General features: G+C 39.5%; 1 protein-coding gene across 1 annotated transcript in view; it reads left to right on the forward strand.

The window, feature by feature from the left end:
• The window catches only part of RNF217 (ring finger protein 217), a 64,725-nt gene that overhangs the window by 17,120 nt on the left and 28,754 nt on the right, over positions 1 to 18,851 (forward strand). Inside the window, exon 2 of the mRNA XM_058835266.1 lies at positions 14,434 to 14,667. Coding sequence (XP_058691249.1) covers positions 14,434 to 14,667 — 234 coding nt within the window. The remainder of the gene's footprint in view (positions 1 to 14,433; positions 14,668 to 18,851) is intronic.

The raw sequence follows: 18,851 nt of genomic DNA on the forward strand, positions 1-18,851 counted from the left end.
TTTTGCATCACAGGTGCAATTTATTGTCTGCTGTTAGAATTGAAGAGTCCTGACACAGACTTCTAGATTATTTTTTTTTGTTTCTTCCAGATGAAAATGTTCCATCCTACTTGAATCTAAGGGGGAAATCCTAATGAACAGTTAGTTTGAAGAATTCTGAGCATAAACTTACGAGAAACCCACTTACTTGATTGCTCCTGTGGTTAAAAATCAAAACAACCAAACAAAACAAACAAAAAAACGCAAACCCACACAATCCCCACCCCAACAAATCACGTTTAGGTTATTACACTAAAAATCTTTAGTATTTCAGTGACTGAGTGAGGAGCTCAGTATTGCAGGATGTGTGTCTTCATGCTTACAAATGCTGTACACAGTGAATGAAATATTTAACTGCAGTTTTTCACCATATGCAGATTTTTTTATTAGGTGGCTTAACTCACTAATTCTTACAGCACTGAGGTGTCCCAGTCCTGCGGGACTTAACTTGGATGCACTTTTTGTCCATGCTGGCAGTTTAATAACCCCTTTAAAATGCTGTGGTGTATTAAATTGCATGGGACAGAGGCCCTTGTTTCTGGATTCTGTGCCACAGTAAGGTCCCTGAAGGCAGCCTGCATTCCAGTGGACATCCTGGCTTCTTATGTGCAGGATGACTGTCTGGCTTGGTGAGTAATGAGACCATTGTGGTATGTGGGAGTCCTGATGCAGAGGGACCAGAAGAAATGCAGGTAACAAAGGCAGCAAGCAGAGGCTGGGTGCTTGCAGGCTGCAGCTGAGGCTCCAGGGCTCTGCTTGCTCCCCTCATTTGCTCTGCCTGGGATATGATCCCTCCTGGCATGTATCTCCCTAGCATAATCAGCATGAGGTAGCTGCCTGCTGCTCCTAGTAGTAATTCCCTTTGATCAAGAGTTGTGGTTTTTTTCCCTCTGTATGTGATGGATTGATTTCTACCTTGCTGACAAAAATGTGTAGAAGCTGATACTCTTCCCATAGAAATGTTTTGAGGATTAGAGGATTATTTCAACTTTCATGAGTCTAGGAGCCATGAGATGAGAGGGAATAATGTAATAGTGAAGGTAGAAGAACTGTGTTGTCAGTTTTTCTCTTCCTGATACTATTAGAGCCTTCCAGGATGATTCCAGCCAAGTCCCTGGGGACTGCTCACAAATGACCACTTACTGCAGTGACTCAGTTTGTGGACTCAGCCTTTGGCACTCAGAATCACTAGGAGGTATGCTTTGTGGTCACTCAAGCTGGTTTTAGGAAAAGGACATTCTTACTTGCAAGACATTTATATTATATTATGAGAAATTAATAATTTTCTTTAAAGCTTTGGTGTGCAGAAATTGCTGAAGGGGCATATTAAAAATGCTTTCATGATCTGTTTTATCATTATTTCTGTGTAGACTTGCTAGCCTGTTCTTTCTTAATGGCTGTAGTTTTGCAAATGAGAAATCAAATGGAACTGTAATTTGCACTTTTAAGCATAACCATTTGTACTTTAGAGACACAAAATATGCAAGTGAATGGAAATTAGCGCTGGAACGGGGTTTCATTATTTTTCCTAATTTTAATAATATTTATTGCTTTCTTGAGTTACATAGTTTTGTCAGACTTTCTTATATGTATTAAGTTGTTCATTGTGCAAGATTTGCATAATTGTTCTGCATATGAAAACATGATATGCAAGTGATCATTTGGGGGAATCATTGATCAGCTGAAAGACTCAGGCACTTTTCTATTCCACTTGAACTATATGTGAGCATTTTCTTTGGTCTTCTATAATTCTTACCATACTTACATTAAAGTATTTTACTAGACAGGTATTTCAGTACAGGTTGAAAGAAGACTCCAAAGACCTCATTATTAAAAATTGCTGTATAATTAGGTTATGCTACGCATAAGGATACAGCTAATTATTACTTTTCATTAAATGTAAGTTATTTAATAAAATGTTCTTAAACTTTCTCTTGATAATGGTTTGCCATTGCTTGTCAGCAAATGACTTGTGGTTTTAACCATGAACACCCTTGGCTTTTTCATTTTTGTCATTTTTACCTGCATGATGCAGTCTTAAAAAGTTACATTTTTGCAAAATCACAGAATGGTTTGAGTTGGAAGAGACATTAAAGATAATCTAGTTCCAGTCTCCCTGCCGTAGTCAGGGATGCCACCCCATAGATCAAGTTGCCTGGGGCCCCATCCAGTCTGACCTGGAACACTTCTAGGGATGGGACATCCACAGCTTCTCTGAGCACCTTGTTCCAGTGCCTCACCACACCATTGATACTTTAATATAAATTCTAACAGATTTATTTAGTTACTTTTTTTCATGTTGTTTGGGTGAATTAGCCTGTTCTCAAATGAAGTTTGATGAAGAAATATTAGTCTTTTATGTGCCCTTTCAGCTGTTTCAACAATGTCACGTTCAGTTTGTGTAGGGAATACATAGAGTGTATGAGGGAAGAAAATCAGAGTAGCTTTCATTCAGTTAAGCCACTGAATTTCAAATGTGCCATCTTAATGTTAATATCATGTGTTACTTGGTACTAAAGGTTTAGTAAGCCTCTGTCTTAGCAGGAAATTATGTAGCTGCCCAGGCACACAGTGGGACAGCTGGTGTTAACATAAGGAGCATGGGGGAGTGCCAGGGACTAGCTCTGGAAGGATGCTTCTGACATCCCTCCCTGTCCACTTGTGAATACAAGTGAGGTAAAGTCACTGAATTTCATCTCTGCCACCAAGGAAAGTTCTGAGACCTGTTTTAACCAATACTAGAAATCCTGGTGGTTGGGGAAAAGTCCTTTTTTTGGGAACCATCAATCTGGTTTTCTATCCTACTGTGCTGCCAGAAATTCTCAACCTTTATGATTCTTCTTCTATAGGTTCAAAACCTATAGTGTATTGGGGTGATTGGGAAGAGTCAAAAGTAGACACACATGAACAGAAAATGTAAAATTGCCTGATTTATTAGAAAATCACTAGAACCATATTTATTCTCAGGCAACGATGTTTTGATTCTTAGAAATGTGAATTCAACTCAATTTAGTTCTGCAGCAGGATGCCACTCATTTTCCTTGTTGCAGGGAGCATTTTGAAAAGTATATTAAACTTATCTGGATTTTTGGGCATTCTCTCAAAGCCACAGAAGTCACAAATACAAATATTCCTGCCCTTAATTTGCACAGAAATCCAGTGTGCTTTGGGGCAGCAGTTTCCTGCATAGCAACAGCAGCAGCTTTTAGTGGCAGCTTCTGCTGTTTGGTGCTGGTAAAAGAGACTTTACAAGTGCAGAGTCATCCCTGTATGAAACTGGAACAATTCAAAGGCGAGCCAGTCTGTATGTGTATTATTAAAGTCAGGAAAATGTCAGAACATTTTGAAGACTAGACTTTTTTCCCTGTGAATGTCAGGCAAGAGGATGTTATTTTCCAGGGGAAAACTGCAGGAGAGAAAAGATGCAAATTTTGGGAAAGGCAGAATTTCCTAGGAAAGGCTGATACGGGTCCCGCTTCTTTATTCTTCCTGAATTTTCTGTTCTTGTTTTCTTACTCTCCCCAAATAAGCTGTCAAAACTGTAACTTCTTTCCCCTTTCTGAGGTGAATTGCTGCAGCTATGCAGGCCTCTAGAGAAGCTTGTTTTGGTGCTGAATGGTGGTCAATGATTCCTTAACCATAGGGAATAGTAGGGAATAACAACAGAAAATGAAGAACTGTTGGTTATTTTTCTACAAAACCATAGTTCTTATTTGATTAAAAATCTGAAACAAAACTAGCATTTTGGCTAGACAGGTTAGTGTTTGACATCATGTGGGGTGTTTCCATTTCAATGAAAATATCAACGAAGTGTAAGTCAGATACTGTTGAAAAGTTTTCCTTGCCAGCAATTATTCTGTTTATCTACTTGCCTCTTTGTCACAAAATCTGTTGATCCTTTCTTTTTGGTCTGGCAAAATCCCGAGTTGGAGATGGATGTTCTTGTGTGCAAACCGTCTTGTGTTGTTACCTTCTTTTTACCTTCTACTCCTGTGCTGCTTCAGTTTCTACTTAGTAGCCTTTCTCCCACTGAGGACTATATAAATTCTTCGGACATAATTAATGAAACTAGGATTTCCTCAACTGGTATTGAATGCAATTACTGCTAGACTATGTGGCTACAGAAGTGGAGATGCATATAGTTGACTTGATACTTTCTTCACCTCACTTCACCTGTCACCTCCTGGTCCCCAGTCCTTTCTGGTGGTGGTTTGGAAACTGTTACCTTCTGGTACTGCAAAAATGCTTCTAGAAAAATTCAGTATGACAAACCAGTTTCTGCAGCCCTGCAGAAGTGGAGTATCCAGGTATCTAACGACCTGTTCATCATTTTTCAAATCTTTGTAATCAATGATCATTGGATATTCTGGTTTTGGGTCTTGGTTTATTGCAGGGGGTGATGTTGAGACAAATTTAAGTTACTTTTGTTTGTAAAGAGGTAGGCAGTACCTACAGAAGTAAGTAGTGGTTTTCTTCTGACTGCAAGCAGTTTCTCCTACCACAACCATTTTTAACTTGGAGTCTCCAGAGGTGTAACATCTTTACTGTTGGAATAGAACAATAAAACATATTTATTTAAAAGTTCTTGCAGTGTATGTCAAGTTAATGAGGTGTCCTATTCATAGTATGTCTTGTAGTAATCATTGTTTTATTCTTATGGGCAGCTGCTTCACAATGTTTTGTAGCATATGTGACAGTTGTTGGTAGAGCTCCTCCCTGCTTTGTCCAAAGTTGCTGAGGTCATCTATTAGCTTAGTTGTTTCATTTCAGGTAATGTATTTCTTCATCTTGAGAAACCTACTTACTTTATAACTATTCTTCTTGGTCTGGCTTTACAGATAAGACTCTTTATCCTTCAGGGAAACAGTTGAGAGGAGAGCAGGAATTGCACCAACAGAAGTGTAAAGTGTGAAGACCACCTGAAGGGCTGTGGACTGGACGTTAGGGCAGATGTTGAGCTGAGACCTGAAGCTTAGTGAAGGATTTTCATGCATGTTGCTGAGCATTTCAAATACTTGTGCAAAATGGGAAAATAGATATTAGTACTCATAAACCTAATAATCACCTGACTATAACAAAATACAGGCTTCTTTCTGAGGAACGGAAATTCTGGTACCTGTGCACAAAACACTGCTGCTTAGACTCACATGGAGGCAGTGATCAAGTGCTCCTCTCCAACCACGGTGCTATAGTTGTCATTAAGTTGGTTTTTTTTACTGAGAGGAGCTGCTGAACATATTTTGAGCTTGTAGCTTCCTAAAAGTAAATACAGTTAACATGAGATGTGCTTGGTACTTGATCTGAAGGTGTAGATTGACATGACAGGTAACACAACTGGTGGCCTGCTACCTTTGCAAGAAGTCTCCTTGTCTGTGTGCTTCCCACTTTTCTCTTGGGTTGTGAACTAGTGATCATGTGTCACAAGGAGAATTAACTAAGCTGCTTTAAATTAGAAAACAAATTTAAACCACTTCAGTCTCCTGTGTTAGCTTACTGAAACTTCTCTCCTTGCAGCCTTGCAATTGCTCTCTAAAGAAAAGAGGAAGAAAGAAAAGCTACACTGACTTCTTCCATAAATTTTTAGCCATTGGTCATGATGCAGTCTGTTATAATGTCAGTCTTGGCTGACTGATCTGATGGAGTGGCTGAAGGGGTCTGAGACCAGGGGAGGGATTCTGGGAACAGCTGGTATAGGAGAGGTCTGGTTGGACCTGCGCCCTAAACCTTTCAGGTCCATGTATTTGATCACTTAATTGGAGACATTGGGTTAAACTGGTGATACAGAGTAGACATGGCATACCATCCGGAAAGAGAAATCTTGTTGGTAGGAGTCCTCATTTTCCTTTCTATTCCAGGTCAGTCTCTCTAACCAGCCAGAAAGGATGATTGCAGGGATCTGAATTCAGTGATAACAACATTTTTTCCCACCTTTCCATATTCATACACTGTCTGGGACTGCTGTTACTCTCAAAGTGATAAAAAACTCAAGACGGGGAAAGGAAATCTTGAGGTGGTTTTGTTGGGTTTTTTCCTCCTACATGCAAGTATTTCCACAGCCTTATCTGATCACAATGATGCTTTAGCACAAATCAAATCTCCTCTTCACTATTAACACTGAGATTTTAGTCGAGTCTAACCCAGGGCACTTGACTAGTCTACCTTGGTTGTTCATTTTTGCCTCATCACAAAAGCAGGCTATCAGAGCACAACACTACCTTGCAACATCTTTGTCAAATCCATATTGACATTTTTAAACAGTAAAAGGTTTGTAGTAAAAGCTATGTTATATTATACTTATCTGTTAAGCATAGATTTACATATATAAACAGCAGATGAGATACCTAGTAGTGGGTTTGGTTTGTTTTCTTTATAAAGAAAATTTGTAAAAAAAAGGGAAGTTGTAATTTCTTCTCCTGTTGTAAACCTGATGTGAAAATGAGTATATTAATAGCCTTGTCAGCTGATAGAACTACCTTTAGGAATTTAAATGAACTTGCTTCATGTTTTCTCTGCTTTAGGAAAGTGGTAAGTGGACTATAGTGTTCTAAACACATCTACTAGTATACAACACCTATATTTTCTGCTTCCCCCTTGTTTTGCTGTTTCTAATTGTTTTATGATATAAAGATTCTGGCTGCTGTTAACAAGCAAGGTCTGCAGCAGTCAATACATAAACTGTCCCTTAATCAAACTGAAGCTCCAGCTTCAGTAGGGGCCCTATTCTTTAAGATTCTTGGGTAGACTGACCTGACACAGTAACAACCCCAGAATTACAGCCATAGTCTGATCATCAGGAGAATTAACCCTGATAGCTCGGCTGTTTAATAAGCTTTTTAAAAATTATTGTGCACTAGACTAGTGCAGCATTCTACAGGATTAGCTCAGTTGTGGGACAGAATTGTACGTTCATAAGATGATTTTTTCTTCTGTGCTATAGGTTTCTGCTGAGGTATCTTAGGTAATAGTTTAACTCTTTGCTGATGGGTAATTTGCTCACAGCTGGGGTGACACTTGATTTCAGTTCTACTTCTCCAAGTATGGATCAGAATCACTGTTCAAGCTTTTGCCTCAGCTCCCTGGAGAAGGCTGTACTGTTTGCACTTGTTTATCTTGTATGTTTGCTCCCTTTGGCGGCTGTATCCGTCATTGCATTAAATATGAATCAAAATGTGGTTTCAGCTTACAATGCACTGTGGGAAATAACTTGATGAAGTAATGTGACACTGGAGTTACAGCACAGTATCTAAGGTTTGTCCAAATGATGGCATGTGGGGAGAAGCTTGAAAGTTTGTTCTGCATTAGCCTTTCCCAGGTTTATTCCTAAAAATGGGTCAGCATGCATATCTATCACTGAAGCCGTGTGAAAGTTACCAGTTTCTGCCTCTTCATGGTACCTTGTAGGAGCATAGCTTTTCATCAAAACCAGCTGTGTTGTGGATTGGTACTGGTACTATGAGATGGGTTACTTTAAGGCAGAGCAAAATAACGATTTATAAATCAAAACTTAGCTATTTTGTAACAACTTGATCACATAAAGAAGTTATTCAAGTTACCTTGTTTGTAGGGGAAGACAAGTGGTGGTATTTTACCCTCATGTCTACTATCACTCCTGACAATGACCTGCCAGGTAGAAAATACTTCTCAGGCTTTCTTCTGCTTTTGCTGTACCTATGCAACTCTGCTGTTTCTTTAGTAAATTCATCAAGTAACGAGGACACAGTTTGGCTTCATGCCTGATAGTCAAGCATGAAAATACTGATTATTAATACATGTACAAGAAAACTCACAAACTCAAAACTAGCAAAGGCATGGAAAGTAGTTGTAGATATCTTTCTGAAGGAAAGCAGGATAGTTTAGGAACAGCTATAAAATGCCTGTCCTTTTTACTATGGACTGGGGAATGTAGATGATCAGGTTGGTGAAGAGTATAGTTGAGACATTTGTGTTTAAAGTTCTCACTATCTTTTAGTATTCACCTGCATCCATGCCCACTCTGTCAGGTTCTGAAGCCACCTTCCAGGATGTAATAGTGAGATAAGCAAGACTGTGCTTCTCTTCTCCTGCGTCCTTTGCTTGATTATGAGAACTTTTCTTATTTTATGCTAAGTAAAATGCTAAGTACCACTTTCTGTTGGAAGGATATCAAGCATCATGAAGTGTTTCTGTAGGTACAACAGTAAAACATAACAGCAGCTGTTGTTGGAGAAACCAAGGGTTGATTAACTCTTGCTGATAGCAGTTGGGCTTATCTGTATTAGAGGTTCAGTAATACAGGTTAGTGAATAGGTTGTGCAAATATACAGTGATTTGCCCTACTTTGTTTGAAACAAATAAAATACTGCTTGGCAAATGGGAGCTGAGGAGGCTATTCCAGGTCTCATGTCTGGTGGGGGAACCCAACTACTGCGTAGCAGAATAGCAGAAGAATGAATTTATGATTTTGTCTTTTTCCACATAAATAATTGTAGGATAAATTTTCACTGTTTATGGATTTTTCTTTGCTACTTGTAATGCTACTGAGACCCTTCAAGGAGAATTTCAGTATTAATTTGTTTTTCTATAAATCCTATTCCTATGTGGTGAGGACAAGTAAAATCTGAATGTTTCTATTGATATCAGATCTATGTGAGCAGGTAACATCTAGTTCTGGGGAAGAAATAAGGAGTAGAACTACATGGCATCAAATAAGAAAGCAAATGTAGGGGCCTTTAAAAAAAAGCTTTGGTTGAGTTTAGGTGCATTTTGAAAAATATCTTTCTAGTTTATCCTCAGAGTTTTTTAGGAGGGTCATATTCGTGATGGCAGAGTGAAAAAAAAGTTTGAACAGGAAGCAAACAAAATGGTGTGGGGTTTTGCTCCAGGCAGCCAAGGACATTTTTGCCAGTTAAGGTTTTGGGTTGTTTCTGGGGCTAAAGCCATTCTGGTCTCTTCCCACACAGGTGGTGCTGGCTGTGACTCTCGCTGGTGTGTAGCTGCACCATTCCACAGTGCTCCTGGGGACATGGATGTGTGTAAGTGTGCTCCTGACAGTGGTCCTCAGTTATGAATGAAGCTGGAGTCTCAGCCTCTGGCTGAAGTTGTAAAAACCAGATGACTTTTGAGAATTCAAGTTGACGCTGTGTTTAAATATGCTTTGTAAAGCATTCAAGAGAACTTGCTTTTGGAGCAGAAAGGTCAAATCTTTGATGTGCTGGTGGTGGTTGGATTGCAGTTATGTACACTTAGATTCTCTCCCAACTTCTGGATTTTGAGTCTTTCACCTGAAGGATGAGGGACTAGCAAGTACTTCAAAGGCCCTGAGACTTTGCTTCTTTTTGTGTCTTTTTTTAGTGTTGACAGTGTGGTAATTAATGCAAAACTCATTGAGAAAAAATTGTTGTCAAAACTAGAAGAGGTGTCTGCTCAAGCCTGCAGTGTTTGTACCTTTGTGACTCTCTGAATGTCACGTGGAGCGGGAATCACGGCGTCATTGTCACAGCTGCATCTGCAAGTGTGGTACTTGTGAAAGGAGAACAGAGACTCAGAGGACATGTGAAGGGGAGTGCCCTTACAAACCCTCTCAGGGTTGGTCTCTGTGAACAGATGACATGATAGAAAATACTCCAGTTCATCTTATTAATAATAAATGGCCTTTAGATCATCTTAATGACAGCTCAAATATAGAATTTTGGATCCTTGTGAGAACAGTGATGCATGCCCTGATAAAGGCTAGTGAAGCCCTTCCCTCCTGAGCAGTGGTGACTCTTGAGTGATGTTACAGATGGTTATCAGAGAAGATGGTGCAGCAGCTGAATGAGATAGGCGTTCAGGAAGTAATTTATTTGCAAGTCTGTTGAGAAATGAATGAAAGACGGAGTGAAAGTCAAACACCCCATGGAGTAGGGTTTGTGAAGTGATGAATGTCAAGCAAGAAGTTGTGTGAAAATGTTCTGTGGAGGAGGTTGCAAACACAAGACAGATGGTGATTTTACTATTTGGTAGTGATACAACTTAAGTAGCTGCTGAATTAATTGCTCTTGAGTTCTAGCTGTTTATTCTTGCTGGTCTTGTGGCAGCACTGGGGATTTGTACCATTTGAGAGCAAGGAGGGAGGATGAATGAGCTCAGAATGTATTTCACAGGTATTTGATTTTTTAGAATTTTGATGGAGAATGTCAGGTTATCACTAGCATAAATCAGTGATCCAGATGGATGAAGTTAGTTAAAAACACAGAAGTGCCTTACAGCAGGTGGAAAATATGTAGTAAAAGTTTACTGGCTTTGGTTGTCACTTCTTGAATCATGTATACTTGGATTTCATTTGATTAGTACCTACCACTGTGGAATTCTGAATTGTGGTGATTATTTTAAGTATTTTTCACAAATTATTACTTTTTTTTAAAATAAATTAAATTCATAATTACATACTTTCCAAAGAAAAGTAATCCTTCACTGCTTTTTAACTTACCAGTGAAAATGAAAGAGATGTTTCCAGTGTACTAGAAAGGAATAGGATTTGACTTATAGATAAGGGGATTTTTAATCCAACTGTTTCTTTACCTAGAGCATGAAAGTCCTCTAGACTAGACTGTCTCTTCCTTTGCATGTATGAATTTCCAGAATATTTTTTTAAAGCATAACTTCCTTGGTAATTTAAGAGGATAATGTGGCACACTGTTAGAAATTAAATTTCTCTACATAAAGTGTATATTTGGCATGGTCGTGTTCACTTTCAGATTTAAGATGTAAGAGCAATTAAGCATGTGCTTCTCTGAACTAAGAGTGAAGTTTCTGTTAGAAAATGCTTCTTTGTAGATGTATGTTCTAAAATAGAATGGCCCCTTCTTTAAGGAATATAGTTGCAATACAGCAGCTCAAGTACAGCCTGCAAATGTTACCTTATGTCCAGCCTGGGGCAGGCCAAATTACACGTATAAATCAGTGCTTTACTGCTCTAGTTTGAACTTTGCTTTCTGTGTAGCTGACAAAGATTTCCTTTAAAAGAAGGCTCAGGGTGTGGAAATTATTTTCTGACTTAAAGTATCATGCCATCTGTTTCTGTTTTCTGTTGGTGGTACCATTGCTTTCCTAGGCAGTAAGTAAATCAGTGTAGAGTCTGTGTGTGTATGTCCTGTCTCTGTTCCCCCCTGCCCTTTCTCCTCCCTTCCCCCTGCCATTAAAAATGCTTTTAAAGTAAAATGTCACGAATTGGCAGGGGGAGGTACATACTGTTCTGATAATTAAAATGCTACCTTTCTGTAGGATGAAAGGAGCTAGAGCCTTCTTTCTCCTTCTGAGCTGTAAGCAGAGTAGCCCCTCCTGAGATGCTTTACAGAAGTGAAACACAACTGAGTGTAATAGCAGGATGCTGCCTGACATTTAACACTGCTGCAGCTCAGCTGCTCTTAAACATGTAAGTCCTTCCTCATGCTGTGAGAGTACACTATGCTATTCTGTATACTGAAGGTTCTGAAGTTCTTAATACACAGTGGTTTTCTTAAAACTTGGGGGTTTGACATTGTGAGAAGCTGATATTGAAGGGAGAAGGCTCTTAAAAAGAAAATGAAGGAAAAAATACTAATTATTTGTACCAATGTCATAAGAGATTGTTTTATTTTTTTTCCTTTCTCATTCCGTAGCATGTCATGAGCCTACGGCAGCAGGTAGCCTAACAAGCTACCTCTAAAGTGATACTTCCATCAATTGCTGATGCTACTGCACAAAGATGGACTGTTTTGGTAGGACAAGGCTCCATTGAAGTTACTGCTAATAAGCAAGCCAGCTCTGTTCACTTCAGTCCTATTCAAAACACAGGAAAAGGCTTAGGCTTTGCCAAACTTGAAAAGCTGAAACTATTACAGGGGTTAAAAATTATTTATTTCAAGTGGGTGTAAAACATATTTTCAGAATAAACACTGAAACCACACCTGACTCTTACCACATATATTAATCATACTCTGTGTGGGCATGATGTATAGAAAATGTTGATCTTTGTATTCCTTGGTTTTATAAATGCAGGTTTGTTCTAACTAGCATTTAATATAAGCAGTGCTTAAGTACTGTCAGATACAATGCACCTTCATTATGTAGTGCTACTCCATTGTAGCTTAGTTTACTCCTGGCAAAAAGATATGGCTCTTTTAATAACTCCCTAATGCTTTTTTTTTTTTTTTTTTTTTTTAATGATGTAGTCATAGGTGGGATTAATTTCACTATTTGGTTCTAAAGTGTACCTATACTTGTCTAAACAAAAGCTGATGCTAATCCTAGTGCAATAGCTTTTTGTGTTTCTACAACAAATTGTTCTCTGCAGTGTGCTTGTGCTCTGTAGTGCTGTACTGGTTGTCATCTGCCTTTTAAGTACATCTCCTTGATGCACTGGGTGATTCTTCTGAGAACAGTCCAGTGGTCTGTATGCTTGGTTTCAATTTTACGTGCTGCTACAGGTGAATCAGAGTCCTACAGGTATAAAATGTTGGCGTTCCTCAGCATGTAGTATGTGAGGTTTGGGAAATTTTTTTTGTTCTGTGTTTTTTTAATGCCTTTGAGTACATACTCCTCCTGTACTTAATCTTGTCCGTATAAAAGCCAGACTAAGCCTGGCGTTGTTTGCATGTGGCAGAGCTCTGTCCACCTTTTAGAGCTGGAAATGAAATGTGGGGAATTTCCCTCCTAAGAATGGGTGTATTCTGAGGAGCTGCCTCTGCTCCATACTGCAGAGAGATTTGCCTCCATCCTGACCTGCCTGTGCCTTGAGCCAAGGCTGCTCAGGGCAGCATGGCAGTGATAAGTTGCTGAGGTGTTCTCCACCATGCTCTGGTCTGACTTGCTGCTGCCATCCACACCCTGTGTTTCTGTCTCTAACATACACTTAATCTCTTTGCTCTCCTGAGTTTTAGCTATGTTGCTGAGAGAATAGAAGTAATGTAGTAGGAATTTGAAAATCAGTATAAACCTTGGGTTTGATACCATGCTGTTAATGACTTTTCTAATCCTCTGGTTCCTGTCTGAATTATCATCCAGTTAGAGTCCATGTGGCTCAGGGTTGTGTTGTGCTGCTCTTTAGGGCTTTTCCCTCTCTTTTAGCTTAAATACTGCATTGGTGGGGTCTTTGTGTCTTCTGGTACCAATAAGCAACAACAAGATCTGCATCCAAATCTGAGGCGTTTGTCTTATTTAGTGTATTGTTCAGCAGGTTTCTCTAATTGATCATGTTAAAGAATAAGCAGTGTGGGGAAATCAAACTTGCCAGCCTTCAAATAGTAATTCCTGGAAAGACATGCTGGTTGCACTCTTTTTTCTTCATGGAGATACTCAGGAAGGAAGGAGTTGAATTGGTGGTCAGCTGTACTTGTGCAGTCAAAACTCACTCTCAGGATTACTTGTGGCAGATACAAGCATGCTCTAGCTGGGTCCTTGCAGACTCTCAAGATCCAACAGGGTTTATTAACTTGGGCTCACTGCCAAGCAGATGCAACTCTGGTGTTCCCAGACCAAGTAGGATCGGCTGTTTTGGCATGGAGTCCGAGCAGTTAAAGGCTGCCAAGTATGAGGGGTGCAGATCTGGGTCCAGTGTGGTTCTTGGATCCAGGAGCTCTAGAAACACATTGTGGATATCCAAACATATGGATCCACTTGGGACTATCAGGACTCATTAGATCAGTAACAGTTTCTGCCCTGTTAACCTTAAGCTTGTTTGTTTGTCTGATTTTAGTTTTGTTTTTATTAAGGTTTTTTCATCTTGTTGTTGTTGGGGTGTGGTTTTTTTTAAACTTTTAACTCTTGAGTTCTGGGGTATATTCTTAGCTTGATCAGCCCCAAGATCAACTAAAACTTTCTGCATGTGGTATGACATGTAAGGAGCTTCTTGAAAGCAGACTGCAAAGGCACTGAGTGTACTGTGCAGGAACCAGCTCAGGGTTCCTGAGTCAGAGCTGCTGATACTCAATTGACTTTTAATTTCTCTATGCTGTGATTCCCAGGTCATTTTGCAGTAAAACAGTATGTAAACGTTTCTATTGTCCGCTTTCTCACAGCCTTTATGAGCCAGGGCTGTGGTGCGCTGACCGTTACACCCAAAATACGGAGTACTGGGCAGACGCTGTTAGTTAGGACTTGTATTTGATTTTGTGGTGTATGTAGCCATGGTACATACACCAAAAGAACATGTTTAATAACTGCAGTTTTCAGGGTAATTCATTTTTCTGTTTGGATTTGAAAATGTTCTCTGGAAAAATTGTAGTGCGCTTGGTGTAACTCCACCAAGCCTAAATTAAATAGTTTAAAGACGATATGCTAGGTAGTCTCTGGACTGTTACAGTATTTGAAGTTAATTTTCCTCACAGAATTCACCAATGCTTGCTTAACTTTTCCAAGCAAAAGTTCATACAGCTCTCTTTTTTTTTTCATACGCAGGTGCAGCTGGGACAAGCGGATATCAAATGCCCCATCACAGAGTGCAGTGAACACCTGGATGAAACAACTGTCCTCTATAACCTGCCCCACGATGACATCATCAAGTATAAATACTTCCTGGAACTCAGCCGCATTGACTCCAGCACCAAGCCATGCCCTCAGTGCAAGCACTTTACAACCTTCCGGAGGAGAGGCCACATTCCTACCCCTGCCAAATTGGAGAACAAATACAAAGTGAGCATGCTTGCCGGGGCTGTGGGTTAGATGGCACTGCAAAAATAGGACAGCATTTGGTGAGCATTAAATGAACTTTTTTGTTTCACTGGAGCTGTGTTCAGGCTGTGATTAGGAATATGAACCTGTAGTACATCATTGATTAAGTACTTAATTGACTTATAATAGTTCAAGCAGTTGAACTCTTCAGTGTGTATTTTTTTTGCTAGGTGGCATAATTTTGTCCTGACATACATTTTAATTTGAAGAGTGTTTTCTTTCTGACATGCAAACAATATGGTTACAGTCAGAAGACACTGGGAAAGGGGAGTTACCACTATTACTGATTATTTTAAACACACAACTTTTAAGTTTTCCCTGAAACTCTGGGTGAGTGAGTTCTGGGCATTCACGATAGGCTGTTGGCTTTGCTTCTTCCTTAGTAATAGTGCTGTTTTCTGTCCTGCTTGTTGATTCTGATTTCTTCACTCCCTTACCAGAGGTTATACAATACTGTAGTCTCATAATTCACAATGCAGAACTTTGTGAAATAGAGGGGTGGGAAAAAACATTTCTACAGCATTTCTTTTCATAGAAGAGTTGCTTATACTGTGATTTTAATCAAAGATAAAATCAAGAATTTAGAATAAGCTCTGAGCTGCTGAAAGTCCATCTGAGTTCCAGAAGGCAACAGTTGTCTGCAGCACCATGTTCTGTGATAGTTTTCCATCCGGTTATTAGATTTGTTGTGATTAAATTCATGATTGAGCTGGCCTTTCCTGGACAAACCAGTTCTCCTCAGTAGGAGTTGAGATGACTGTTTAGATAGCCCGAATTACACAGCAGAAGATTCAGTCCAGGATGAAGATTAAAAGGTGGAAGGTTGTGTATTCATTGGAGTTGAAAAGTCGGTAAAGCTAATTCTGAGTTATGAGCTATTTGTGCATATCTGTGTAGGGCATGAATTACATGCGACAGTGTTGGATGTAGTGTTTTCAAATTTCTGTCATCTTGCATTGAGCTGGAAAAAATTTGAAACTGCAAGTAAAATTCCTTCTGCCCAAAGCTATTCTCCTTCACCCATCTGCTTCATCATCACCACACATCAGATGTAATCCAGGGTAGGTGAGGGCTTGTAATGCTTTGGCAGCCATCTCTTTTAAGGTGTCGGCGGCTGTTAGTGTCACACAAGTGAGGGTCATTGGTAGTGCAGCTGTTCTATCACAAGCCTGCCAGACCTAAGAACATTCCTCAGGGCATAACCAGTGTTCTTTTGAGTTAAAATGCTACAGTAAAAATGTTCCCAAATGCTCTACAAACCACAATGGGAAGGAATGGGAGACTGTGATGCGCAGTGCAAGCCAGGAACAGTTCCTGGTCGTGTGGTGGTTCAGTGTGTGTACCTGCAGAGCTTAAATCTCTTGGCAACAGACTGGCAAAATGTATCCTTTGAGCTGAGCCCAGGTGTTGTGTGCAAGAATGTCTAGTTGATGCTAGTCAGAAATATAATTGGGAAAATGCTGGCAAGCAGTATGGATGATCATGGTCCACAGGGCTTCAGCATACTCCTTGAACCTCAACTGTTTTCCAGTGTAGGTACAGTTTTAGTGATTTATCTTAAGCTTAGCACAAGGAGAAGTTTTGTTGCAGGAAGAAGGTTTAAAAAGATGACTATATGTGACGTGGAGTCTGTGTGAGTAATACACATACACACAACTGGACCAGTATTATCTCTTTTCTTAGGTTCCCGTGTCATTACGTGTAAACATTTTGTCCTGCATTTTAGGCTGTTTGGAGGCAAAGACATTTTATTTTGTGTATAGCATAGGAAACACCTGACTGGAGGCTTTTGAGGCTGCCCTGTTCACATGCAAGTAATATAACAGCAATTGCACCAGATGAATTCTGCACCAGCACTACAAGTGTTGGCTTCAAGAAAACTGAGTTGTGTGGGGAACATGAATGCACAAGCCTGCTGGTAGGATCACAGTACACTCACTCTTTAACACACTGCAAGGAGAAAGCACTCTGAAATCCAAGACTTCATTTGAACGGAGACTTTAAAAATGTTAATGCCATTTCTAAAATTTGATACAGTATTAAAATTACAGATAAGATAGAAATTTAAAGAGGCAGCAAAGTTATAAATTATTCTCATTATAGCTGATTTGTGTCAGCTAAGCTGATCTAGGTCCAGAAGTTCAATTGGCTGAGATTCAAGTCTTAGTGTACTAAGCCTAGAAAGTTAACATGTGTGTTGAGGAAGAACAAGGGGAAGAAAAGGAGAACTTTCTAGCCAAACCTTTCTTCTACCATTAGTATGCCATGACACTTAGGGCTACACAGAACAAATTTATTTAATTTTCTATATAAAATATTTTTTTTCACAAATAGATCCAGCATTAGTGCTGAAAATTTCCTTGCCCCCTCTCATATGTCCTGAATTGAGTGTAATGTGGTTGCAGACAAGACCCTAAAAAATCTCTGTTCAGAGCTATTATGGAAAGTGCAATGGAAGTGGGCAAAAAATTGAAAAATTGCTGGTTGAGTTCCTGTACATGTAACAGGTAAAGGTTTCACAAGAGTATGAAGGCTTGTTCTGTGAGGAAGGTCTGGCTTTTGCCTGTTAGTTTTTTGACTTGCCACTTGCCATGGAGAAGCAATACTCTGCTCTGTGAGATTCATAATGTAGTTTTCTTGTTCACTTTTGTCAAGAGATACATGCCACATAAAAGGAGGGTTTGAGTGCTTGGGTTTGCAAATGTAAATGTTTTTTTAATGCAGTTGTTACACAAACTATTTTTTGAACCACTAAAGAGTTGCTGAAAGTTGTTCTAGAACTAGCCGGAATTTGTACCAGAAGAGATGCTGTGATAGAGCTGCTAGCTCCACACTTTTGGATCAGGTTTTAAGTAGCAGATATCTTCATGGCTATACATCACTTCAGTCTACCTTGAGCCTCAGCTGCTGCTGATGTGATGATTTTGCTGTGCTTTCGCTCCTTGCTCCCAGCTGTTCATTCCTGCCATCCTGCTTTTGCTTATGTTGATGTTTTGGTGTCACACGGGGAGCTGGATCAAAGATCAGCCCTAATGGGGTACAAAACTTGTTTGTTTTGTTGTTGCTTATATTCAGCTATTTCAAGAGAGGGGATGGGTTGATGATGAGGAGAAGGAAAGGAAGCTGTTTTGGCTGGAGCCCATATTTATTTTCAAATAAAGTGACAGTATCTGCAGCTAGCGACTGTAATTCATGTAATCAGTTAATTGCATAGTTAATTTGGCCATCATGTTATATAGCTGCCATTCCACCAAGCAGCAAAAAATCTCTCTAAGCTTTTTGTACTGTCAGGTTCCAGAAGTATTTCTCATGTGCAGTCAGTTTTGCTATCATCAGGTCACAGTGAGTTGTGATTTCGTGTTGAAATTATCTGTCAGTCTTGGAAAGTCTTTTCCTGTGAGGTGAAGAAACTGAAAGTAGCTTGCAGTAGAGAGGCTTGCTAAGAAAATGGAAAATGTTAGCCTCAAAGGTCGGTGTTTCAGAAAGCTGAGCACCAAGAGAGTTAGAACACAAAGTTGTGCAGTCTTTTCTGTTTCAAGGGAGGCTGATCTCCAGATGTCATAGAAGTTTGTGTATATATCCATCCTCTCAATTCTAATCAACAGAAAGAAATCATAAAATAAGTGGGAAAATGTTTGTGTGAGAATGTGTTTGAAAAAACACAAGGTTAAGGTTTTGTTTTGCAGATATAGTTTGTCTGCTTTACTGGACTATAATATATTTTACTGGTTTAAAATCATATGTAGGTAGCATTTCTGTGTCCTTGCTACGGTGATTTCATGCATAAATACTGAAGCATGAATCAAATAATATTTGACTTTTCTTTCAGAAAAGCAGAGGAAAAGTGGAATAAGAATGTGAAAGACTGCTGTAATTGCTCTGTTCTGTTTCTGTTTCTTAAGCACAGGGGCATCACACTGCATCCAAGTTTGAATGGTTTTAGGAGTTTGTTTTGCAGCCACTAGTTCCAAGAAAAATAAGGTTCATAACTACTTAAAGGACATAGTTTTCTTTGCTTGCTTCAGTTATGCTCAGGAAGCATTGAACCCACAGAGAAGTGAAATGGCCCATTTGAAATATCAAAACTATTTACAAGTTCAGTTCTGAGGAAGGTGCTGTCTGGGTGACAGGTGGAAGAGGAAGCT

Source organism: Poecile atricapillus, chromosome 3 (genome assembly GCF_030490865.1).
Source record: "Poecile atricapillus isolate bPoeAtr1 chromosome 3, bPoeAtr1.hap1, whole genome shotgun sequence".
Classification (NCBI taxonomy): domain Eukaryota; kingdom Metazoa; phylum Chordata; class Aves; order Passeriformes; family Paridae; genus Poecile; species Poecile atricapillus.